Genomic DNA, 26,462 nt, shown 5'->3' on the forward strand with positions numbered 1-26,462 from the left:
TTAATCAACTTACCTATCTGTTCTGTATGAGCAGAAGCTGTTACTGAACTTATAAGCAGAGTTTGCCCAGTAACTGGATCCTGGGCTAGATGAGGATGAATTGACTGGAGATTAGTAGCATCATTAAATGTACCTGTAACATTGGCATCATATAAGTATCAATGCAAGTGAATGGGTTGTGACTATCCAAAGTATGTTTCTCTAATCAAAAAGAAATTTAGCATCTCATTTACAGGGACAAAGGTAAAGATGAAAATCAGTATATGTTAGCTACAATCTAACAATTAGCTAAACATGAAAGCACAGATGATCAGTGTTGTTCATGAAAAAGAAGTTCATAAACTTAGAAGTTCTGAGGAATTTTAAGTCTATGTACTGTAATAATAATGAACTTGTTTAAACAAAACAAAGATTAGAAGCCATCATGTTATATATGTATAAACCATGTTGTACTGATTCAAACCTTTGGCCAATTCTTTTATAATTTCTCTCAGTATAATAAACATGAGCATACCGTATTTTTCAGAGTATAAGATGTACTTTTTTTCAGGGGTGAAATCTAAAAATTTTTGCTACCGGTTCTGTGGGTGTGGCTTAATTAGTGGGCGGGGCTTGGTGGTAAGGTGACTGGGTGGGCGTGGCCAAGTCAATGTCACTTCTTTGCCCTTTTTTAACCTACAAAACACAACACAACACAACTGGCTCACCCACAATGTAAAAGCAGCTGTGCTAGACTCAAAATGGCCCCACAACAAGCAGGAACCTCACACAGCCACAAAAAGCCCAAAAAAACAACTTTCACAATTTACACACACACAACACAACACAACACAACACAACTGGCTCACCCACAAGGTAAAAGCAGCTGTGCTAGACCCAAAATGGGCCCTGCAACAAGCAGAAACCTCACACAGCCCCAAAAAGCCCAAAAAACCAACTTTCACACTTTATACACACAAAATTCCACATACAGCTTTGTGAGATTTTATGTGTTTGTGTAGTTAGACTGAAACACTACAGAAACATACTAAATCTCAGAAAGCTGCACAAATATTATTTTATTTTAATTTATTTTTATTTTTATATAAAAGCAGCTAAATTTAAAACTTCCTAAACTTTAAATGACTAGGTCTAAAAAAAGAACAATTAAAAAAAACCCCAGTTAACTATTTTTTTTAAAGCTCCCAAAGGAGCTTTTTTTCCCAAAGGGGAAAAAAACTTACCCAATAGAACAGGGGTCTCCAACCTTGACAACTTTAAGACTTGTGGACTTCAACTCCCAGAATTCCTCAGCCAGCTTTGCTGGGAGTTGAAATCCACAAGTCTAGGCAGGAAGGCAGGCAGGCAGAAAGAGCTGCTCACCGATTAGCTTGATTGCAGGCAGGGAGATTCAGTTGCTTGCTGATGCATGGATTGTGATCGTCATGCGATCAGCAGCTAAGGTAAGCAAGCTGGAAGCTGGGAGAGGGGAGGGGAGAAAAAAAGAAACTTTTTTTCTTTTACATGGCTCTGGCGATCCAAGGTGAGTTGCCTGATTAGCAGGCAACTCAGCTGGGATGTCAGAGCTTGGCTGGTCAGAGCCATTTAAAAGGAAAAAAAAGGCTCTGATGATCGCGGGGCTCAGCTGGGCATGGGGGGCGGGGGCAGGGATTTTTGCTACCAGTTCTCCTAACTGCCCACTGCCATCGCTACCTACTCGCCCGAGCCGGTCCGAACCGGGAGCATTTCACCCCTGCTTTTTTCCTCCTAAAAGAGGCTGAAAATTTGGGTGCATCTTATACTCAGAATGTAGCTTTTTTGAATCTTTTTTTCAGACCTAACAAGGTGCTAGCAAGTGAAGCAATCTATGCTTTGCCTGCTCCCTCCAACTCTCAGCTGTGAAGCTTTTTTTCAGCCCTAATGAGGCGCTAGCGAGTGAAGCGCTTTGCCTGCTCCCTCTGACTCTCAGCTGTGAAGTTTTTTTTCAACCCTAACAAGGCACTAGCGAGTGAAGTGATCTCTGTGGTTTGCCTGCTTTTGTCTTTGCTTCTCCCCAAGCAGGGGATAAAAACCAGCAAACTAATGTGCTGAAGCTGACCAGACTAAGGACTCTAGCCAGATGAATACTTGGTAGGCAGATTTTTTTTCCTATTTTCCTCCCCAAAAACTAAGTTGTGTCTTATACTCCGGTGCGTCTTATACTCCGAAAAATACAGTAATTTAATCAACTTACTCACCTCCAAGCAACATTTCCTGAAGTAAACTGTCAATTTTAATCATACCAAACAGTTTTACAAATTGTATTTGCTCAATCATTTGCCAGGTGATACTCTGGACTGTAGGCAGAAGCAACAGGAGTTCTCCAAAGCGACCTCTGGAGTCATATTGGTGATCATTGATATAATCCTCCAAACTCATTTGAACTTGAAATCTCATGTTCCTGATCTTCATTGGGTTACTCAGTCCCTTTGCATCTTCAAATGGCAGAGAAACATTACATAAATATACAACACATAACTGGAGAACTTAATTGAATCTCAGAATTACTCTCCTGTAATGAGTCTACTGGCTCTAAGAAGATGAGTGAAGAAGTGTTACAAACAGATCACAGAGATCCTTTTACCATGTTATGTTTAACTGGATGGGAGTTCACACATCATGTGAACTTGCTAAGTTAACTAACCTTCACAATTAACCAGATGACGATATTTTAAGCCTTGAACAATCCCAGGCAATTTGAACTAAACTAAATCCTTCTAGTTATCCATGTCATATAAGCTGTTTATTAATATACTTAATGGTTCTGAATAAGAAAAAAATAAAGCCTCAAAGAGACTTAGAAAAAAAGGGGGGAGGGGAACTACTGAGAACTCGGTTACCTGCTTTTATTTTTATTGGGGGGGAGGGAATAATTCTCATGAAGAACTGTAAAAAAAACAGAAAGAAGTAGGGAGAAAAGACCTTCCAACCAGCCCTGACAGTTTCATCACAATTTCTTTTCCCTTAATTTTTTAAAAAAGACAGAAAATGGCAGTCTTCCAACTTCCTTTATGGTAAGTGGGAAAGACTGAAAAAAGAGCCACCGCATTAAAGACCCAGTTATCCTTGTCTCTGTACTGGCAACATACAGAATTTGTTGATTAAAAAAGTTAGATTGCATAAACTCAACAATGCTTATGTCCTTTCATCCAAATAGGATAACATGCGATTATAAAGAGCAAAGAAAAACAGCCTTGCACATGCTTAGAAGCACTTTCCTAATTTAAGATTTTTAATATTATTTCTGTCACAGAAAATATTAAGCCATGTTGTTGTGAAAAAAGCTCTGACACTTTCTGGAATGAAGCTGCAGATGATTGAACGAAACAAATAAATGAACATTGAATATGTATGCTGCCTTGAGTTGTTTATAAAAAATAATAAAGCTGAAATATAAATACATACATACATACATACATACATACATACATACATACATACATACATACGATCATCTGCACCTGCCTAGGATACCAGCAGGATGAACACTGAATCTAAAGGATTTATCTTGAACAATCCAGAGCTAGGGGCAAGAGATATGTTACTGAGAGAAAATCTGGCAACAGATAAACTCTCAAGGCCAGCCAAGGGAAGGAACCCTAAGGTCTCACACATAGGCAGCTAAGGGCAAAATGTATGGCCTGCTCTCCATCAGTTTCCAAAGCTGCCTTCTCTTTCTGTTAGTCCTTTCTTTAGCAGTTGGTGACACACCTAAGGCAGGGCTGTCATAAAACCTTTTCATTTCTCAACTGGCATGAGGATTAAAGTTTTACTGAAAACCTAAAATATCCATTATAAATCTGATGTCCAGATAATTCCCAGCCAGCATGCTGATGTTTCAAAATAAGTTAAAATAAAATCCTGTGAATCCCAATCATATAAAGACCTAGATGACAAACTAGATGACCCATAATATTTCTGTTTATACTTATACTTGTTACATTTGAAAATGAAATTCTGAAATATACCTGGATCAAAAAATACAATCGCCTTTAGGCACGCATATTCATTATCATCAATCTGAATTTCCTGAAATGGTTTAATGAGTTCATCCAGGATCCGGTTTGCTACTCTGCTAATCTCAGTTTCAGAACTGTTGCGATGGATGACAAAATCATTACCTTAAGAAATAAAATCAGGTCAAAATTATTAATGATATCTATAGCTTAAAACTACAGAGCCAATTACCATTTCCACCTCCCAGGACATTTGAATGAATAAATATACGTCAATTTGTTTTTTCCCACATGTTATGTGCCACCAATAATCTGCTTAATTATATAACCATACAAATATATCATTTCATCTCATAATTAAGTACTCATCTAAATATGTGTATTTTTGAAGACAAATCTGGATAAAGTAGATCTATATATAGAACAGCTGAAAGGCAAATACAGTGCAAATTCATGTCCTGTCACAGATTTCCCAAAAGCATTTGTTTGACTGCTCTGAAGAACAAAATCCTACATGTTCCATTTGCCTGTGGTCAATTTCTGGAGGTTGTGATTATATGTTCAAAGCTGAGAATAAGACGTTACCTACTGATGGTAGAAACCTTTTCAACTTTCAGTTAAGTATTGGGGGCAAAGGAGGGGAGCTCCTGTACGAACCAGCAGGGTCTAGCAGGGCCATATGAATATTTTTATCTCCAAGGAAAATGTCCAATAGCAGAGAAAAGGAATAAGTCAAAGGTTATGCAAACCATATGCAATGGATTGGGGAATGAGCCAAAATGTTTTCTTCTGCCAATCATGAGGAGAAATAAATCCCTCATTTCAAGGGTCATGCTCGTGGAAAAGGAAAACAGGTCCAGAAGCAGTACTATTTTGGGTGTTTTTCTCAAAGTAAAATGTCCCTTGGAGTAATTATAACAACAATAACAACAACATCAACTACTTCATCTGCAAAATAAAATTTATAATGTATGGTAGCAATAGTAAACTCTGATTCATTTTTTAAAGTAAGGAGAATTCTTATTTTTATGCAGAAGAAGAGTCCTGCCTCAGGATTTAGTAAAAAAAACCCCAACCCTGTTTTGTTATGTATTGTTAATTCTGGATACAGATTAAAACACTCCAAACTGAAGTCCTATGCATACTTTTCAGTAAACATAGTTAGGGTTTTATTGATAAAAAGCCAAAATAAATATAACCTAACCTAAAAGAATTATGTCTTTGTAAACCATAGACCTTTTTGCTGCTCCAAGTAAAAGATGTTCTCCAGCATGCGCTCTTAACAGGGCAACCTTGGATAAAAAAAAACAGCAGATAAAACATCAGTACAAAATGTACATAAAATATTAAAACAGAACATTAAAGCAAATCAGAACTGAATTAGGATAATCAGGTTTATAGCAGTTCCTATTATGTTTAAAGTCTTGTTCTTTCCTCCCCCTCAAAAAAAATATTGAAGGTGAGGCTTCATTTCAAAAATCTATTTGAAAATTTATCTTTTCTTTTAAAGAATTCATTTTCCTGATAATTTGTTTCCTGAACATTTTTGATACCTAAATATTTCATGAAAATCAGGCAATGACACTGAATTCATATTACCTTAAGCAATACCTTGCTTAATTGTGGATAGCTGATATAATCATAACTAGATTCATAGAACTTCTTGAAGCCCATAAAATCTTGGATGTAGCCCTCAGAGACTTCCAAAACTCATCACAAACAGCCATTTTCTTCCTGTCTAATGAGGCAGGAAGTGGCTATGTATTGTGAGGCACCCAGAGTTGCTCTTGATAGAGAGATGGGTGGCATATAAGTTTAATAAATAAATATATTGTGTTTGAATCATTCCTGACCTTTAAAAACAATAGAATATATCCATACTGTATGTTTGCCTATTGAGAAGCAAGCCCTAATCAATTCCACATGGTTTATTCATGACTACATGAACATAAGTCTAAATAACCTTGGACTACAAGAGGAAATTATTAAAAAATATTAAATATAGTCACATTAACTTATCTTATAAACAGAAAATAGTTATTTATTTATTAATTAATTAATTTTAAATTGAATTGAAATTTAGTATTTCTCTTTCTTTCTATCTCTTTTTTTGCTGTATGTTGTTTTGCTCTATGTTATCTTCATTTATGGTGTACAAATGTTAATAGTTATGAACAACAGTTGACTAGTGATAGATAGAACTATAGTTTGTTCACACCAACATGAATTCAACTATTTTTCCCTCTTGCTCTCCTGAGACCTGATATAGTTATTCCTCCTGAACATACTAGGTTCACGTTCCAAATCCTTCTTTGCAAAGGAAATAATCTGGGGGTTTTGCTATAGAGTGAAAACTAAATGCCAATTTAACATATGGCTTACAACTATGTATATTTTGTCATACATACATTTTCTTTTTTCTCTACATGGCAGAGAGAAGGCAAAGGGGGGTCAAAGGGGGGGGGGTGGAATGAACATGAAAAAATATATTTCTAATTCTCAACATGCTTAAGAATTTTAATTTTCTTTTCAGAATAATTTGACTGTTGGTGATATAGCTGTATTATTTTTAATTACATTTTTTCCAGCACTTTGAAGCTTTCCCAGTTTGAAAATAATAGGAATTCTACATGATGCCTTATTTTGGGATTTCATTGAAGTGTGGGAAGTCAGTCAATTGACTTCAATTGACTAATGAAAAATAGAACTTTCATATGCAGGTTTTGTACTGAATTATATTCTCAACTGAAAACAAGTTCATCAAATTCTAATCAAAAAGTAAAAAATTCTTTTCCCTGCAATGCAACAGTGGATTTTCCAAAATCATACTTTTTTCCCCCCAAAATCATATTTTCCCTTGACTTTATGCTGAAGGCTTGGGTAAATATATTGGCTCCATTCTATGTTGCAGGAAACTTTGGAATCTGATCCTAGTTGACATTACCCTGGGGCTGAATCCTACCACACTTCTTTCTCAGATTCCATATCAGTTCTGCATGAATATAAGCTTAAAGATCCTTAATTTGATTTTAAAACATAGAATGATATTCTCCCCAAACTGAGAGAAAGCATCTAAAACAGGTGCTTTAATTATTTCATACCTGGTCATCCAGCCGTAGTTCACAGAAAGCTGGAATATATTTTGCCCATTCTACAAGAACCAAGAGCTGTTGCTTCATAGATTCACAAATATCACTAATACCCGCAATTTTCTTAACACTGATGTCAGTAGTGCCAACATTTAAACTTGAAAGAGGAATCTGGGTGACACAAAGATTCAAATTGGTTAAATATTCAAAAGGCTATACCAGGCTTGATAATAGTTACCATTTATAAATGTAGATATAAATTAAGTTAAATAAGTTAAAATCTGTATTATTCAGGATTCAGAAATTCTGTTTTATTAACTTCCTATTTCTGAGTATATTCAGAAATTATATTCAAAACTCATGTATTTATTATTTAATATGCTTCCATTCCATTCTCCATATATTACATCTTAAATTACTTGTTCATTATTAAACACAATCTTAAAAATAAATTAGAATAATATAAAACATTCATTAAAATAGTTGTAAGTCGAGGACTTACTATAAGGGGAAAGAATGTAAAGAATGTAAAAAAACAGAAAGATGATGAAGGTTGAACATACAGAAAAAGGTTGAGTAAAATTATATCTACTTTTTGATAAATTCATAAAATCCTCCAATCTACCAATTCTAAAGCACACATAAAAAACAGAAATATAAAATAACATGAAATAAAATAAATACAATTTAAAAATAGTTAACAATTTCATTAATCATAAAAAAAAATTACAGGTAGCCCTTGACTTACAACTACTTGTTTAACGATGGTTCAAAATTACCATCACCTCACAAAAAGTGCTTAATGGGGTCAAAGATCAGGCCTACATATTAATTCTGTTTCAATAGAAAGTCACTCTTTAGGTTGTTTTTTGAACACAGTGGGGCTCCAAGAGCATCTGTAGCTGCACAGATGATACTGTGGCAAAATGTGCTCCAGATTCCAAAGGGGAAGAACAGAAATAAGAGACAGCAAAGTTTAGATTGTTTGGTTGGGAGGAAGGAAAAGGGTTAAATCCAGTGGTGAAATCTACTTACCTTCCTTACCGGTTCGGAAGTACATGTGCCCTGCACACACACACGTCACATGTGCGCGCACATCTTCTGCGCATGCGCAAAACCTTCTGTGCATGCGCAAAACCTGCATATGCTCAAAACCTTCTGCACATGCCCAGAAGGTAAAAAAACATTACTTCCTGGTTAAAACCAGGATTAATGACACTCGGGCGGCGATTGGGTCCGATCTGGGAGCATTTCACCCTGGTTAAATCAGGTCTTTTCTAGAGGTTCTCAGAGTATATCTTTAATGATGCAGGTAGTTTACTTTAGTTGGGTTAAGATTTCTGACTATAGGTATGGAACAATAAAGGAAATTGCTTAGAAGTATATTTGTGTGTCTTTCTTGGTTAGGGAGGCTTGGTAGAAACCCATCCTGTTCATATGCAGTACAATAGAAACAACTGTTCAGAAGCAGCTAAAGGATTGTAGTAGAAGAAAAAAAAAACTGATGAGTTGGGAGTCAAAGCTAAAGCAATTTCAAGGGAAACAAAATGTTTTAGAAAGAAGATGTGATAAATGTCTGTTAGTTCAGGCACAACGAAAAAGAGTAAGAAAAAGGAAACATAAGTAGAAGTATTTTATCTCCTGCTATATATGAAGATGTGTATGTATTATATAGTAAGGGTTTGTATATTATATCACATCATATCACTTTTATGGTAATATAGTTTTCACCAATAGAGAAACAGTATTTAGAATAGATCTTGCAGTCCTTGACCTTCCTCTGACTTCTTCAGGCATATCCAAGTGGTTGGAGAAACATTTCATAAAGACTCCTAACAGATTATACCTGATGGCGATAATGGTATCCTTCTCACCTGAATCATTCAGTTAACTATATTGAATGTGAAAAGTGCATTGAATGATATTACAAAATAAGCCGAATAAAATTAGAATTCTCTTCGGAGAGAGAATTTGCCTTATTTCGTTATTACAAATGCAAAAAGAATAGATATGGTTATAAATAATGGACTCCGAGAGTATTCAAGAGATTGAGGTGACTCTTTAGGCACAGATGGTAGATTACTATACCTGACGAGAAAGCACTTCAGCCTGGGACAGTGTGTTAATAGAAGGAGGAGCACTGCCATCAGAGGTGCTTCGTCTGGTACTTATTCGGTCCCGTTCATTTTGAACAGCTGGAGGAAGAGAAGTGGAAGAACAAGAAATTATAAGGTATTCATATTTGGTTGCATGCAAAGAATTGCATTGAATTGTGCTTCAAAGTAGTATTACAAAGGTATATAAATTTAAGGTTGGTCTTATCCAGTGGTGGGATTCAATTTTTTTAACAACCGGTTCTGTGGGCGTGGCTTAGTTGGGGGTGTGGCTTGGTGGTCATGTGACTGGGTGAGTGTGGCTAGCTGGTCATGTGACTGGGTAGGTGTGACTAGCTGATCATGTGACCGGGTGGGCGTGCCTATGTGCATAGGGACTACTCAGAGGGCTGAAAAAGGTCATTTCTGACTGATCCTCGCACTTTTGACCGGTCCTCGCACTTATGACCATCCTCACTTTTATACTCATTGCGACATTCTTAACAACCATGTCAATCATTTCACCACTACTTCTCTTCACCACGGTGACAAGATAGGGCACAAAACATAAAATGTGAGGACAGTCGTAAGTTCAAGGACTGGTCAAAAGTGCGAGGACCGGTCAACTTTTTCAGCCCTCTGAGTAGTCCATATGCACATAGAGACTACTCAGAGGGCTGAAAAAAGTGATTTCTGACAGGTCCTCGCACTTTTGACCGGTCATTATTTATCTTCTAGTCCAGAGATCTCCAACCTTGGCAACTTTAAGCCTGGCAGACTTCAACTCCCAGAATTCCCCAGCCAGCTATGCTGGCTAGAGAATTCTGGGAGTTGAAGTCCACAAGTCTTAAAGCTGCCAAGTTTGAAAACCTCTGAGCTAGGGCTTTGAGGCCAGCCTTTTGGGGAGGGGGTCCCATTCGGAGAGACCCCCTGCCTCTCAGGAAGCATCAGGCCCAGGCAGAGAAAATTGCCAAGGTTGGAGATCTCTGGACTAGAAGACCTCCAAAGATCCCTTCCAACTCTGTAATTCTGGCAAGCAAGCACAATTAAGCTACTTAAATCCTCCAGAGCAGGGATCCCCAACGTTTTGGACCTCAGGGACCACCAAGTTCATAATTTTAAATTTTGCGGACCACTAATACGAATCCAGCGCATCGCTTGCTGAAGCACCTGGACTCCCAGTGACGGGATAGGGTCCTTCAGGCACTCTCCCCCCCTTTCTCTCTCTCTCCCCCCCTCTCATTCTCTCTTTCTCTCCCCCCTCTTTCTCTCTCTCCCCCCTTTCTCTCTTTCCCCCTTTCTCTCCCACTCTTTCCCTCTCATTCTCTTTCTCTCTCCCCCCCACTCTCATTCTCTTTCTCTCCCCCCTTCTCTGTTCCCCCACTCTTTCTCTCTCCCCCTTTCTCTTTCTCTCCCCCTTTCTCTCATTCTCTTTCTCTCCCCCCCTTTCTCTTTCTCTCTCTCTCCCCCACTCTCTCTCTCTCATTCTCTTGCAGGGGGCCAATCTGGTGTCTGCAATGGAGAGCAAAAAAACCACCTCGGTATATTTGCGGTGCAAGGCAGCCCTCGTTTCTGCCGACTCAGAGCGGTAAACAGCGTCTGGTTCAGGGAGCAGCCGGATTTTGCTCTCCATTACTCTCTCGGCCCCCTGCAAGCTCTCATCTCTCGAGAAGCCCAACCAAAGTTTCCCGCGCCTCTTCAGGGAGCGCTCCTCGAGAGACGAGAGCTTGCAGGGGGCCGAGAGAGCAATGGAGAGCAAAATCCGGCTGCTCCCTGAACCAGACGCTGTTTACCGCTCCGAGTCCCAAGCGACAGGAGATGAGGGCTGCCTTGTCCCGCAAATATGCCAGATTTTGCTCTCCATTGCAGACACCAGATCGTAATGCACCACCTGCAAAAATGCGAAAATTTCCAAATGTAACCCTGCCCTCTTACAGCTCTCCTGATGTTCAACTGTTGTCTTTCAAGGAGGATACTTGGCCAGCTTCATGCTTGATGTCTCCCACCTTGGCAGCTTTAAGACTTGTGGACTTCAATTCCCAGAATTCTCCACAATTCCCCAGAATGGGCTAGGTGGGAGTTGAAGTCCAAACGTTGTAAAAGAGCCACAATTGCCCAGCCCTGGGCTAGGGTAGGCTGACGCCGCATGGATGGGAGGCGGGGCAGGGCGAGGGGCGGGCAAGCCAGCAATTTAACAAACGGTTCGGTGTGCTGCGGGGCCAATAAATTACAAAAAAACACCAAACCGTTTGTTAAATTGCTGGCTCACCCGCCCCATTTATTGGCAATAAATAGTAGTGCGGAGGGGTGGGGCAAGGGGTGGGGCGAGCCAGCAATTTAACAAAGGGTTCGGCCGAACCCCCTAGAACCCCCAAAATCCCACCACTGGTCTTATCTATACTTTGCCATGGAGAAGAAGGACACCTGTGTTTTAATCATTTATCCTGGCAATTGTAAATTGTTATTGTTCCTAAATTACTAATTTCTACTTAAAGCAAACACTATCTGAACAGGAAGCTGCGTTCTTTTCTTATTTATTTATTTTTTAAAAAAAATATAATAATTCCATCTTCAATTAAACAGTGTGTTGTCTGGATACTAATATATTTGTAAAATGATAATTACTATTTACAGCAATATTCATTACATTAGCATTAATTCTATAATGTTAAAATGATAATATTAAACATAATAATCATATTTACTTCTCTCTCTTAACATATCTTCTTTATTTCACTAATCTTTTTCTTTGATTCCCTGTTTCTAACTTCCATTTTGTTATCTAACCATTGATAAAATAAGTCTCATGTCATATAATATTCAGTTTGTTCTTTCTCCTTAATTGCAAGCGTTAATCTATTCATTTCTGCACATTCTAATATTTTCCTGATCACATTCTCATCTGTGGGGATCTCTTCATTCTTCCAATTTTGTGCAAATACAATTCTAGCTGCAATTAATATATGAATAATTAAATATGCATTCTCCTTACTGTGTTTTTGGGTAAAATCCCCAACAAGAATATTTCTGGCTTTAAATCAATATGCTACTTTATCATTTTCTCCAGCCATGTATGTATTTTTGTCCAATATTTTTTTGCTTTTAAGCATGTCCACCACATATGATAATATGACCCAGGAAGCTGTGTTCTTTCTGTGTGTGTGTGTGTGTGTGTGTGTGTGTGTCTGCACATGTGCGTGCGTGTACGCAAGCACGCTTTAAAAAATAGGTTGTGTGTCTGTATATGTGTGCATGCCAAGAAAACTGCAGGGACTTGTCCATATAGTTTTTAGAAGACTAAGAGGCAAATACACACACACACAGAGGCCCGAGGTGGCATGCACAGAATCACACAAATGAAAGCTAATTTGTCTTAGTGGCTGATGATTCATAAGACAGGAAAAACATACTGATTTTAAAAAAAGATTGAAATAAGTTGACTAATATGTTGATGAAGAAATGAAAGGCACAGTGATAGTACATTGCATTAGTGACAGAATTAACAATTACTCCCTTTTAATTAATCAACTGGCTAAAAGATTTGAATGGGAAGGGGGGTGATTATATAAAAAATATTTTAAGGTAATTATGTCATCTCAAAATAGAGATTTCAGAGGAATGTAATTCACAAGGAAGCAAATTACTTGGAAAATATGTTGGGGAAGCAGTCGATCATATCATAGCTTATTTAGAGACATTTAAACTTCTGATACTTGTGCACTAAAATGGATTTCTCCTACAATAGGTTTAAATATACTCTACCCATACTTTTTCAAGCTGGAGGAAAATAAATTCTTCACCACCCAATATTTTTTATACCTTCTGTCTCAGTACTTTGAATTCTTGAGGAGAACCAAAGAAACCATTCCTCCACTTAAAAAGCAATTTTTTAAATACACGCATACACACAGACACACACAGATGTTACCAATGCCATAAGACCCCAGGGGAACTGAGACACTGCCCGGGATTTGCTTTAATCTGTATCATGTTTCTGACGAATGCCTGATATTGCCTGTCTGCAAACAGAAAGATACTTGTTGGGACATAGATAATTTAGTTGTAGCACCTAATTATATTCCAATAAAAGATGGAATAGTGGCTCAGCAATTATGATGCTGGGCTTGTCAGCTGGAAAGTTGGCAGCCCAGGTTCGAGACCCAAGCACCACATGACAGAGTGAGTTCCTATCCTCGCCCTACCTTCTGCCAACCTAGCAGTTTGAAAGCATATAAATGCAAGTAAATAAATAGGTACCCACATTGGTGGGAAAGTAACAGCGCTCCATCACTTTATGCTGGCCACATGACTGTGGAAATGTCTTCAGACAGCGCTAACTCAATGGTCTTGAAACGGAGGTTAGCTCCACCCCGTATAATCAGCAACGACTCTTTTACCTTTTTTTTTTTATTATTCCAATGAAAATTAACCGAGCTCTTTGTTTTCAACATTTAAAAGTATTTACTCTAATGGATATTTCTCAGTGTTTTCAATTGAAAATTTTAAAGCTCTTTTGATATGGCTATGATAATGCTTATTCATTCATTTTGGTTCCTGTTTATTATCCAAGTTTAATGTTGAAAGCCTGAATCTAAATGGCTCGTGTAAATATTTTTTTATCACAAAACGCCAAGATATTTGCATGGAAATCATAGACTGAAGCATAGACTGAAATATTAAATAGCCAGTAAACATTCTTTTTCTGTCTTCTATAACATTTAACAAGTCTAGCCCTGTGGTTTTATAGGTCATCAAACTAATAGGAAAGTTTAAGAATTCTGCCCCTTACATAATCAATATAGAACTGTTGGATACAAGCAAAAGAGGGCTAGTTCACCTTTAATAATGGCAAAGACGACAAAATTTCCTGTGATGACAAATTGTACTTGCTGAAATATATCTTCTATGTGACTACTAGAGATGCATGAACAATATATCTGTATTTCTAGAGTGTTCTACCTCATGTGTGCATGCATAGACACCAGGGGTGGGTTCTAAAAATTTTTACTACCGGTTCTGTGGGTGTAGCTTATTTTGTGGGCGTGGCTTGATGGTCATGTGACAATTATTTAGGATTTAGCAGAGGTACTGGTCTACCAGGCTTTTAACTGCTTGCAAAGCTGTACCGATCTACCCATTTATTTTTGTAGGCACTGGTCTACTGAATTATTTTTGCAGGCACTGAATCTACTCATGTATTTTTGCAAGCACTGATCTACCCATGTATTTTTGCAGGCACTGATCTACTCATGTATTTTTGCAGGCACTGGTCTAACCATTTATTTTTGCAGGCACCAGTCTACTCATTTGTTTTCTTTTAACACTGATCAGCTGTAGGGTGGCCCTTTGAAGCCCGGCAGCAAGAGTTTAAACAGTTTTTTTCCCTCTAGCCATCAGCTGGGACTCAGGAGGCAGCAATAGATTGGGGGTGGGGCCAAATAAAAGGTAAGAATAATGTGGGGGTGGGTGGAGGGGTGGAGGGGGGGCAGAATCAGTTCGGTGATGTCATATCATCACCGCTACTGGCTCAGTGGAACCAGGCCGAACCAGGAGGAACCCACCACACACATACATACAAAGAAAAGTATCAGCAGAAATTCAAATTTTTTTCAGAGAAAAGAAATACTGTAATAAAGAGCAAGAAAACTAAAATGATCCTGTTCCCCACTAAAAAATCTCTGAGTACATCAAGAGTACATTGGCTAACTTTTTTGAATCAAGGAGGGTGGATGGATAACTACAAGAAACTATTGTGAAATCCTACATGGTTGTGCGTAGAACATAGTATGTAGAAAAACAAAACATGTTGAAAGCCAAGAGCTGTAAGTCTGAGAAACAGATTGCACTTTCCCTATACAGTACACAATATAATCTTTCCACTTTCACCATTTATGATAGACAGATTTTTTCCATCATTTCTCAAACTAGCTTAACTAAACACATATGACATGTTAGAAATGCTACACAAAATTAAGGTTTTCTCAAAATATTTTTTGAAAGGGATGCAGTGGCTCAGTGGCTAAGACGCTGAGCTTGTCGATTGAAAGGTCGGCAGTTCAGCTGTTCGAATCCCTAGTACCATGTAGTGGGTGAGCTCCCGTTACTTCTGTCCCAGCTTCTGCCAAACTAGTAGTTCGAAAGCACGTAAAAAATGCAAGTAAAAAAATAGGGACCACCTTTGATGGAAAGGTAACAGAATTCTGTGCACCTTTGGCGTTTAGTCATGCTGGCCACATGACCATGGAGGCATCTTTGGACAGTGCTGGCTCTTCGGCTTTGAAACGGAGATGAGCACCGCTCCCTAGAGTCAGGAATGACCAGCACATATGTGCAAGGGGAATCTTTACCTTTTACAAAATATTTTTAAGACATTTAAATTCAGTATTTAAAACATAATGCAGAATTTATCATAAGAGAAAGCAGGTAAGGTGGCAATTTCTTCCTCCCTTTCAGTTCTCGGGTCCATCAGACTCCTTTTACTGAAGACATTCTAGATTCTTCACAGCAAAGAAAAGAAAGACTTTGCATAAGTTTCATTCATTTTTTTTTTTTTTTTTTGCTGTGGGATCATTTTATTTTGTGGACTTACCTATCCTCCATCCCTCCCTCCCCACCAACTGATGAAGTTTCTTGGATGATTTGGATGAAATGAAACGATTTGTTCCTCTTCCTCAAGAGAAAACAGTCCAGCCGCCTTTTGAAAAAGCACTTTTGATACAATAATCATATAAGAATATACAGAAGGAGACTGAAACTGCAGCAAGGAATATCCATTAAAAGGAATAAGGCTACGTTCCCCACCCTCACCCACACCCCGAGGAGTTTATGCATAAGGGCATATGAAGGGCAGAAAAGCATAGTTCCAGGCAATGTATCTTTTTCATTCATATAGAACCTCATCACGTTTTGTTTGAGCAGTGATTGTATTTCCAGTTATCTATTTGTGATTTTTAGTGAAGCAATCTGCATCCAAGAAGTTATAAGCAGCACCAATGCTTCAATAAAAAATGTGTTCAGCTTACTATACAGTATTCACAATTTATATGAAGAATGAACACACTTTATGGTGAAGACACACTAGATTCTTGGCCAAGGACATTCTCTGATGGGCCTTTTATTAAGGTCATAATAAGAAATGTCATACAGTGATAAACACTAAGTGATAAATGATCATGTAGACATGAATCAAGAATGATGCCCCAGTTTTTTTTTTAACTGGAGAAATGCTATCTTTCTCATTCCTTAACTCAGTACCCGAACAACAAAATGCAGTTAAAAGCTTTAAATATAAAATTATACCAGAGAGATCATCACCTGTTTTGGTTTGCCAAGCTAAGTAGAAAGGCTGTGTGGGGAGGAAAAAGTAATTTTTAAAAAACTGAAAAATTTCCCAGTAATAAATACTTAGCTTGCACATCATTCATCTTGAAAGTGTTGTTGTATGTGTGTGTGTTTCATGAAATCATATTTGTAGCATGAAGTGCTGTTAAAATATGAAAATCTGGGAAGAATATGAAAGACAAGCATAGAATTCACTGATATAATTCTTCATGACCAGGTAAGTTTTTCTCCCTTAAATTTCTTTAATTTTATACGGTTCTTCACATCACATCCTAGGCAAGTTTCCAAGTTAACCTTGAGTCAGAAAGGGTAGGGAAGACTTTGAGAGGTGAAGAGGGAAGATATGAAGAACAATAGAGTCATGGGAATATCAAGAAACCATTCTATGACTGAAGTTTTCGGATGATTAAATCTCAAATAGCTATTGTACAGCATCAGATCCTGAACAATAAAGATTGCAAAAATGTGGTCAAGAGACTATTTGGAAGACTGTCATGATAATTTCTTTTATACAGATGAAATTCTTAATTGAATTATGAAATTCTTCTTTAGGAAAACAATAATGTTGTAATCCTATATTTCAGCCTTTCTACAACACGGTGTTCCACAGATGTTTCAGCAATGTATATGCTGGCTGGGGACAATGGAAATGAACATCCAACATATCTGGAGGAGATACATTTGGCAAAGTGTTATTGAGTATGTATCTGGCAGCATGAGTCCTTGAACTCAATAGAACTTATTTCTAAAAAAGCAAGCATAGGATTCACTATATGAAATTAAGCAATAAAGCATTGCTCTCTTTCACTGCCTCTCATGCACCATCTCAGAATAAGCAAACTGAACAGTTTTCTAGGAATAATCTGAAACTGAGCTGACAACATTTTTATTTTGAATATGTCAATGGCAATTGAAAAAGAAATTTAAATGTTATTACTCTTACTTTACTAATGGCTTTGGCATTGCTATTTCATTTGGATTTGAAAATAAACCACTATGTAGCTTTTCCAAACAGAATTCAGAACAGATGGGATTTGTGTTTGTTTATGATGAAAATGTATAAGCTTCCTCTTTATCCAAAATGTTCCTCAACTCAATTACTAATAGGGTTAAATCTTAGACTTGTATACAAAGAGCAGCTGGCATGGATAGTCATTTCTTTCTTCCTTCCCCAAAATTTTATTTGTTTGTTTATTTAATGAAAAACAGGCTCTGTGGCTACAACTAGGAACTGTTGAACCAGTTTCCTCTTGTTTGTTGTTCAAAACTTCCTTTCTAGCTTCTTCTGTTATTAATAGGGAAAAAAAGCTCAAGGGCCTTATAGCCCAGAATTGCTATATGGGTGAGATGGCCTTATAAGTCGAATGACTGGATGAAATATTTTCCCCGTTGGCTGTAAAGCAGCTGAATTAATGATTTGCTCCAATCTGGTGAGAATTGGGGATGTCAGGTGATATTAAATAGCCTTTCTGCCTGTCAGTCTTCCCAGTTGCACTTTCAGAGTCTCTTCTTAATTACTTTTAAGGCAAGTCTTTTGGAAAAAAGAGACATTCAGGGTGCAATGAATTGTCAAACCTAAATTGTTCTTCAATATCGAAACGGATAGCTTGCACAATAATACCTCAAGTGATTTTTCTGATAATTTAAAGAAATCCACAGACATATTTGCAGACTAGGTGACAATAGAGAAGGAGGCATTATTCTTTTTCAAAAGTAATAGGGTGATCAAGAGTTTGTGTATAGATTTGCTTAATCTTTAAAGATCCTGGCATACTAACATCATCTGTAAGAGGAGTGGCAGAACCTGGGGCAGAGTCAAAGGAAAATCAGCCTACAATCTCTACATAGCTACAAGTGGACTATGTCCAATCCCTTTTGAATTCCTTTGACCCTTATCTAATGCCAAGATAGTGCTAAAACCTAGTTGAATAAATTCTTGTGAATAGGCCTGATTAGTAATAAATCAGTTTAACTGGAACTTTACATGTGGTCTTGATGTTTTGTGCCTGACATCATCAAATTCTTGACAGAGAGATTTTACTATGCCAGTAATCTCTAAAATGACCAGATAATCCTGTAGTGTTGTATGGGCAGAAGGCAAACTCCAGAGAGAAAAACTGTGATCTTCAAAATGTCTGATACTGCTATAAGAACACCAGTTTATATAGACATGAAACAAACATGGAAGAAACTTCTCATGTTTATATTTTAGAAAATAAGAAATTTCCATCCATCCACTGTGGATTGTTTTTCCTAAAGTAGGATAAACTGTTAGCAATTATCTTTTCACGTGACACTATTAAGAGACACTGAGATGAGTCTACAGCAAGATCTGATGCACAATTCTCTTTAATACCTTGTTGTGTACTTTTCATCATTCAGCCATTCATTTTTAGGAGAAAACATCTAAGTACAGTAAATACTCAGAAATATGATTAGCCTGAGGACTAAACATCTGACCCCAGTGATCCACTCTATGGTCATAGATTTCAATCTTGAACCACATAATCCTACTTTGAATTCTACATGCTAAAAAAAACAGAATCCAGTAAAACACATATTTTACTTATCTAAGTGCAATATTTGCTACTACTGGTAGTTTTACCAAACCATACAGTTCTCTTCCATGTATGAGATGACAAGATTCTCAATGCATAGTTTTACTATTCCTATCTAGTTCCATCAATCATTCTTTAGATTTTGTATAATTTATGCAAGTATTAACAACCAATATTTTTATAAGGAAGTAAGAGTATTAATAATAATACACCATAATTCATACCATCGCTGATAAATTATCATTACTCTTCTCAATTTATATGTGAAAAACTGAGGCCAAAAGAAATGCCATTAAAATTCATCTAAAAGGATATTTCCTCAGACTCAGTTAATTCAAGTATTTTATCTAAATCCAGCATTGAATCTATAAAGTCACAATAGGTGCCACCACACTACTACTTATTTTTACAAAGCTTGGGGAAATGTATTTTTGTCTTATGATACCACTGAATCATATATGTTTAGATCAGTAGTGGGTTCCACTTACCTTCACTACCGGTTCGGAACTGTGAGCACACAGTTGCACACAGCACTTCTGCGCATGCGCAGAAACTTTTGTGCATGCGCAGAGGGTCCGTGATGACATACAGGTGGGTGGGTGGAGCCTCCCGCCACCGCCACTACCAGTTCCCCCAAACCAGGGCGAACCGGTAGAAACCCATCACTGGATTAGATGTGTTTGAAATTACTACACCAATTTTTAGTGTTTTTAACAAAAATTGCATAACAATGCAATGTATAAAAGATATATTTCAACTTTTTAAAAAATCCCTCCTTTCAAGCTAAGATATATCAATGTCTAGTACATATTCTTACATATTTTATTTCCTGATAATTTCTTTTTTTTAATTACCTTCCTTCTTCATTCCAGCACGAAAGCACTTTTTTAAGCGACAGTATCTGCACTGATTTCTCTTGTCCTTATCAACAATACATTGCCGGCTAAATCTGTTGGACAGAATCAAGGGTAAATATATTAGAGTACAAGTACAGGAGGATCCTGATTAGCACAAGTGAAACAATTAATGGGCACTGTCAAAACAATGTCTTTGACTCTCAACCTTCACCAGTATTTTTTCTTTAATCAGACTTGAAACATTTCTCTTTGCCATTCTTCTAACAGGAATAATTCCTTCTGATGGGCAAGTAAAATCCCATTAGGTTATTCATCATCTTCTGAAAGCAAGGCATATAAATTCTGCTCTCAGTTTCACGAATGCTTAGGATAACTCTTTTGGTCTCCCTTTGATCCTTTCCTGCTGTTGAATATGATCAGGAGCAAAAAAACAAAAGAAATGAGTCCTATTAGACCAGAATAAAGGCTTGTCTACTTTAGCTGTTAGTTTTCAAGTGGTCAAAATGATGCTTCTATAAAATAGTCACTCAAAAGATTAAAGCATCATTTCTGCATATTATGTGTACCCTGATCTGGATCCAAGATATACTTCTTTGATCAGAAAAGATTCATTTATCTTTATTAATAGCAATTGATAGATATATCTTTTAAGCAAATTAATGAATTAATCTGTCAGTGAGACTCTCATCAGAAGAGAGTTAATCAGAATTAAGAAATATTTCCTGCCTGATAAACACTGAGGCCGCCTGTCCCTACATCATTATTTCATACCAGGACACTGTTAGAAACTCATGTAAGAACAATGGGCAAAAGCAATGCAGTTTCTTTAAATAATAAAAGAGACAGGAAAATATCCTGATTAGAGAGTGAGATGGGGCTTGCCTACTGAATACCATTAGAGCAGTGGTCACCAATCAGTGGTCCGCGGACCACTGGTGGCCTGTGAGAAAATTTTGGTGGTTCGTATTTTTGCATTTTTGCAGGTGGTGCAATACGGAAAAAGTAGCGCAGCCCTCGCCATCTGAAATGAATGGTGCTGTTGTGGCGGTGGGGGAGGGGGCGCCATAAGCAGAAAGAAGCGGCGTTTGCAATGGCTGGAAGCTGCGGGAGTGAAGCACTACTTTCATTTGCATAGCAACAGCATTCTGCCTTGGTATATTTGCGCCAGCCAGTGGCGCAAGGCAGCCCTCCTCTCCTGCCGCTTGGGACTCGGTAAATGGCGTCTGGTCCGGGGAGCAGCCGGATTTTGCTCTCCATTGCATCGGCCCCCTGCAAGCTCTCATCTCTCGAGGAGCACTCCCTGAAGTGACGCTGGAAACTTTGGTCGGGCTTCTCAAGAGACGAGAGCTTGCAGGGGGCCGATCTGGTGTCTGCAATGGAGAGCAAAATCTGGCTTCTTCTCTCCACTGTAAGTGCGGCATCAGGATTCCACCTTCATATATTTGTGGCGCAAGGCAGCCCTCATCTCCTGCTGCTCGGGACTCAGAGCGGTAAATGGTGACAGGTCCGGGGAGCAGCCGATTTTTACTTTCCATTGCGGATGCCAGCTCGGCCCCCTGCAAGCTCTTGTCTCTCGAGGAGCGCTCCCTGAAGTGGTGCGGGAAACTTTGGTTGGTCTCCTTGAGAGATGAGAGCTTGCAGGGGGCCAATCTGGCATCCGCAATGGAGAGCAAAATCTGGCTGCTCCCCGAACCAGATGCTGTTTACCGCTCCTAGTCCCAAGCAGCAGGAGATGATTGCTGCCTTGGCCACTGGTTGGCGCAAATATACCAAGGCGAATGCTCATGCCATGCAAGTTCAAGTAGTGCTTCGCTCCCACACTTCTTCCGGCCCTTTTTTGTACTCCGCGCACCTCGGTCTCTCAGGGAGATGCTTGACTTCCTCTCAGCCCCAAGACACTGGCTGGCCCATGAGATGAGATAGAGAGAGAATTAGAGAGAGAAAGTGGGAGGGAGGGAGAGAGAGAGAGAGAGAGAGAGAGAGAGAGAGAGAGAGAGAGAGAGAGAGAAAGAGGGGGGAGATAGAATGAGAGAATGAGAGAGAAAGAGTGGGAGAAAGAGAGAGAGAGAGAGACAGGAGGGAGAGTGCCTGAAGAACGCCATCCCATCTCTGGGAGTCCAGGTGCTTCAGCAAGCGGCACGCTGGATTATTATTAGTGGTCCGCGAAATTTAAAATTATGAACTTGGTGGTCCCTGAGGTCCAAAAGGTTGGGAACCCCTGCATCATTTTGAGCAAGAGTGGTATAAAGAGATGAGCTATGTGTTTTAAATGAGCCAGTAGAACTAGGCACATACATAATCCTTGATTCACCATAAGTGAAATCCAAAAACATTTGTGCAAAAGACTCACCATTTTCCACAGTAACACATACAAATTGTGATTACTTGAGCCAGAATCTCAAGATAACAAAACATCTTGAAAAGGAGGCCTCAATCTACAATAGTAATAGTAATAGTGGAGGAAAAAATACTTTTTAACCCCGGCAGCAATCCTAGTCAACCTTCTCAAAAAAGGAGAAAAAGGTAAAACAAAATGCCAGAGGGCACTTTATAGCACATATCTAGTCATACTTGAGGAAAAAGAAAAATAACAGAGATAGGACAACTAAAAAATAAAACAAGGGACTCACAGTAAGGCAACAAGAAGTAGCGAAAGCTGGTAGAGGAGTAATTTCTGAAGATCAAAATCTACATTTAGTGCTACTTGAAAATAAAATGGAATGGACTTTAACATTGGAAATTGGAATAAAATTGGAATGGAGTTTAACATTAATATATCTCAGGTGTTGCCACAAAGAAGAGGGAGTCAAGCTATTCACCAAAGTACCTGAGGGCAGGACAAGAAGCAATGAACAGAAATTAATCAAGGAGAGAAGCAACCTAGAACTAAGAAAAAAATTCCTGACAGTCACAACAATTAATCAGTGGAATGACTTGCCTCCAGATGTTGTGAATGCTCCAACACTATTTTAAAGAAAATATTGGGCAATCATTTGTCTGAAATGGTATAGGGTTTCCTGCCTAAGCAGGGGTTGGACTAGAAGACCTCCAAGGTCCCTTCCAACTCAGTTATTCTATTGTAAAGTTCTGTTAGAATGAAGCAAAGATGAAAAGCCAGAAGTTAATGCTCCTTTGGTGCATCAGTGACTTTTTCAACACTAATTAGTATGTAGCTCAACACACAAAGTGTTTAAGAAAGCTTTCTCCACCCCACTCCAGCTTTCTTGATTTCACTTCTCAGAATTCACTAGCTCAGAATAGCTACTATTGAGAACTGAGGATCACATATCTGAATGCTCCAAAATTGGGGGAAGCTAATTTAAGGCATGTGTCTTGTTGGAATCAAGGCTCTTTGTCTCTCTGTCTCCTGTCCTCCTGCAGCCAAAATATATATATCTAATTCAGAAAAGGGAAAAACTACCATTTGTTAAACATATTAATGCTAACCTGGCAGCCTTTCCCAATCTGTTTTTATCCACATGTGTTGGCACTACACATTTCCAGCTAATATGGCTATGTGTCCTCTATGGTACAAATCCATGGAGATCTTTGCTAATCTTTTTTTCCAGTTTAATCACATTTTAAATTTTTCAGTAAGTACCAAACACAATCCATATAATGTATCTTGGACAATGTTGTGGTTTTGCTAAATGAACTACTTTTTCACTTATGGCTCTTCTGTCAAAACTGGACTTTGACATTTATGACTTGGTTATCATGAGATAATTACTGCAATGTGCTTTATGTGGGATGGCCTTGAGTGTTCTCTGCAATGGAAAAGCAGGAAATATAATTAATAAATTAAAATTTATTACATCAATATGACAAACTTGTTTGACAACCAACATATTTCGAGGCTTAGTTCAAAGTGCTATCTGACTTTCAAAGACTCAATAGTTCAGATCATATGATTACCTTATTTATCTTTACATGTTCTATGCAACACTATCCATTTATTCTCTATTGGGAACCTGCCAGCTAGGCTTGAAAGAAGGGTCAAGCAAGGACCTAATTTGGAAAAACTGAGCAGCCACAAGTGGCAGAAGCCTGACCTCACCCAAGATCCAGGAAGCCTTATCTTCTTATTCTCACAAAAAGGCAAGCAATCTGAAGAGATTCTTGTAACATAGGGAGAAGTCAATAAAATTGTTTATGAGCGACTCTGGTTGCTTGGACCTAGTATGCTCCAAATACTGTCATCAGATATGTCATGGCATAGAGAATCTAGCTATGCAATCATTTTTGTAGCCACTTTCTAGAATTATTCCAAGATTTGTCTGATGAAGGCCAGAACTACTCTAGAAAGCTTTCCTGAAAGGCTCTGAAGCTTTCTTGGCTTTACCATTTTTAGTAACAATGGCTTAATTTCAGATTTTAAATTAGAATGTATGTTCTTTTTGTATGAGCTCCCAAATCAAATATTTTTAATTATGAATATCAGGGACTGAGATTGGTACCTTTTATACACAACTGTGTTATTGTGCCCTCACTTCAAATATTATTTTTGTCTTCACCATGTGCTTTGTTCTGGGTTTGGAGGAAAGATAGAATAGAAATATGTCAACATAACACAAAGAAATAAGAAGTCCTTAGCAGTTATATTACTCTTACCTGCAGCTGTAAACATGGCTCTTTCGTATGCTGCGTCGGAAGAAACCTTTGCATCCATCACAACTAGAGGCACCATAATGCTTGCCAGTTGCTCGGTCCCCGCATATTGCACAAATGCCACCAATCCCATTGTCAGTACTGTTCATGTTGAAAGGTTCTGCTGAGCAACTTTCTGGACAAGGAGAAGAACAAAGTCTACAATTAGAAGTTGAGCACTGAGTAGGGAAGAAACAGAAACACAACATGGTGGTTAAACGTTACCATCCTAAAGATTTTACAGCTCATCTTTTTAATTAGCTCTTAGCATTTATTTTATTTTATTAAAATTTATTAAATTTCTACACTACCCATCTCACCTTAGTGACTCTGAGCAGTTTACAATAGCATAATCGAATCATATACAGTACATAATGAATAAAAGTTTAGCTTAAAAACAGAGTTAAAAACAGGTCAAAACCAGAGGTGGGCATCACATAATGTAACAACTGGTTCACCCAGCACCAAAAAAGTAAGCGCGCATGTGCTCGCAGCTTCAAAATCACGGTGATTATATAGGACGGGATAGCGCAGGGGCTGGTCAGAACCACTGGTTCGCCCAAACCGGTCCGAACCAGCAGCAGCCCACCACTGGTCAAAACCTACAAGTGAAGATAAATCAGATTAAAAAGAGTAGAAGGGTAAAAGTGCAGTGGGAGTATTCTCAGGACACCAGCCATCCCCAGGGCTTTTAGGGCTCCATGCTAATTGGCAAAGCAAAGTCTTAATACTCTTATGTTAAAGAACGGAAAGAAGAGTGAGGGTTTGCCTCACCTCTGGAAGTAAGATGTTCCATAGGGCAGGGCAACAGGTGAGAAGGCCCTTCTTCTAGATCAGTGGTCACCAACTGGTGGTCCGTGGACCATTGGTGGTCCGTGAAAAATTTTTGGTGGTCCACAGGAAAATTGTTTGAATTTTTTATATTGCACTAAGTCAGGGGTCCTCAAACTACGGACCCTGGGACGGATATGTGCAATGAACATTTGTGTTGCTGCAGAGAGTCTCCCCCTTTGGGATCTTTTTGTGTGGGTTAGAGGGAGGCAGAAATTCTGACTTGGAATCTACTTCAACTTCCTGGTGCAGGACTTTGGCGAAGGCTGGAGGGAAGCGCCGCTGGTGGCGAAGAGCCGGAGGGCCTTGTCCCAGTGGCACTGCATCATGGCCTGGAACTGGCTGACCATCTCAGCCTGCTGAGCCTCCAGGTGCCGGTACCTGGCCTTGCACTCCTGCAGCTCTTCCATCTGCTTGGAAAGCCTATGCTCATAGCCCTCAATGAGGTGCTTCTGCTGAGCCTCCTTCTCAGTCAGATCCAATTTGAACTGAGCTGTTTTGCTGTTTCTCATGGTGGCTGCTTAGCTCCAACAACTATTTCCTGTTGGGGCCCTAAGGACCCTGGGCGGGGAGGCGAAGAGTGGCTGGGAGGGGAGGGGCGAGTAGAGGCTGGCAACGCGCCCCTTGATATGAGTGACATGAGTTGGCCATGCCCACCCATGTCACATGCCCATCTAGCCACGCCCACCCAGCCGCTAATTAGGCAGATCATATTAGTGATCCGCGGGATTTAAAATTATGAATGTAGTGCTCCCTGAGGTCCGAAAGGTTGATGACCCCTGTCCTAGATCCCACCAGTTGAAACTCCTTGACTGGATGGGACAAGTAGATGTAACTGGGACAAGATGGTTTCTCAGGTATACTGGTCCCTGAGTGGGCTTTAAAGGTGATTATCAATACTTTGAATTGGACTTGGAGGCAAACTGGCACCCGATGCAACTCACATAGCAGAGGTGTTAAATGCACTATCCTAGGGATACCCAAAACTTTTGCAGTGCTGCATTCTGCACCAGTTGCAGTTTCCAAATACTCTTCAAGAGTAGCCCCATATAAAGCACATTGGAGTAATCCA

General features: G+C 38.8%; 1 protein-coding gene across 1 annotated transcript in view; it reads right to left on the bottom strand.

Annotated features, from left to right (window-relative positions):
* HNF4G (hepatocyte nuclear factor 4 gamma) overlaps positions 1 to 26,462 on the bottom strand; it is a 41,130-nt gene that overhangs the window by 1,668 nt on the left and 13,000 nt on the right. The window contains exons 2-9 of the mRNA XM_070942196.1: positions 24,524 to 24,695; positions 19,910 to 20,004; positions 9,152 to 9,258; positions 7,076 to 7,234; positions 5,179 to 5,266; positions 3,987 to 4,139; positions 2,217 to 2,453; positions 14 to 133 (exon numbers count right to left, since the gene is read on the bottom strand). Of these exons, the coding sequence (XP_070798297.1) occupies positions 14 to 133; positions 2,217 to 2,453; positions 3,987 to 4,139; positions 5,179 to 5,266; positions 7,076 to 7,234; positions 9,152 to 9,258; positions 19,910 to 20,004; positions 24,524 to 24,669 (1,105 nt within the window). The 5' untranslated portion in view covers positions 24,670 to 24,695. The remainder of the gene's footprint in view (positions 1 to 13; positions 134 to 2,216; positions 2,454 to 3,986; positions 4,140 to 5,178; positions 5,267 to 7,075; positions 7,235 to 9,151; positions 9,259 to 19,909; positions 20,005 to 24,523; positions 24,696 to 26,462) is intronic.

This window comes from Pituophis catenifer, unplaced genomic scaffold, assembly GCF_029215685.1.
Source record: "Pituophis catenifer annectens isolate HBS135680 unplaced genomic scaffold, rPitCat1.0.hap2 SCAF_3, whole genome shotgun sequence".
NCBI lineage: Eukaryota > Metazoa > Chordata > Lepidosauria > Squamata > Colubridae > Pituophis > Pituophis catenifer.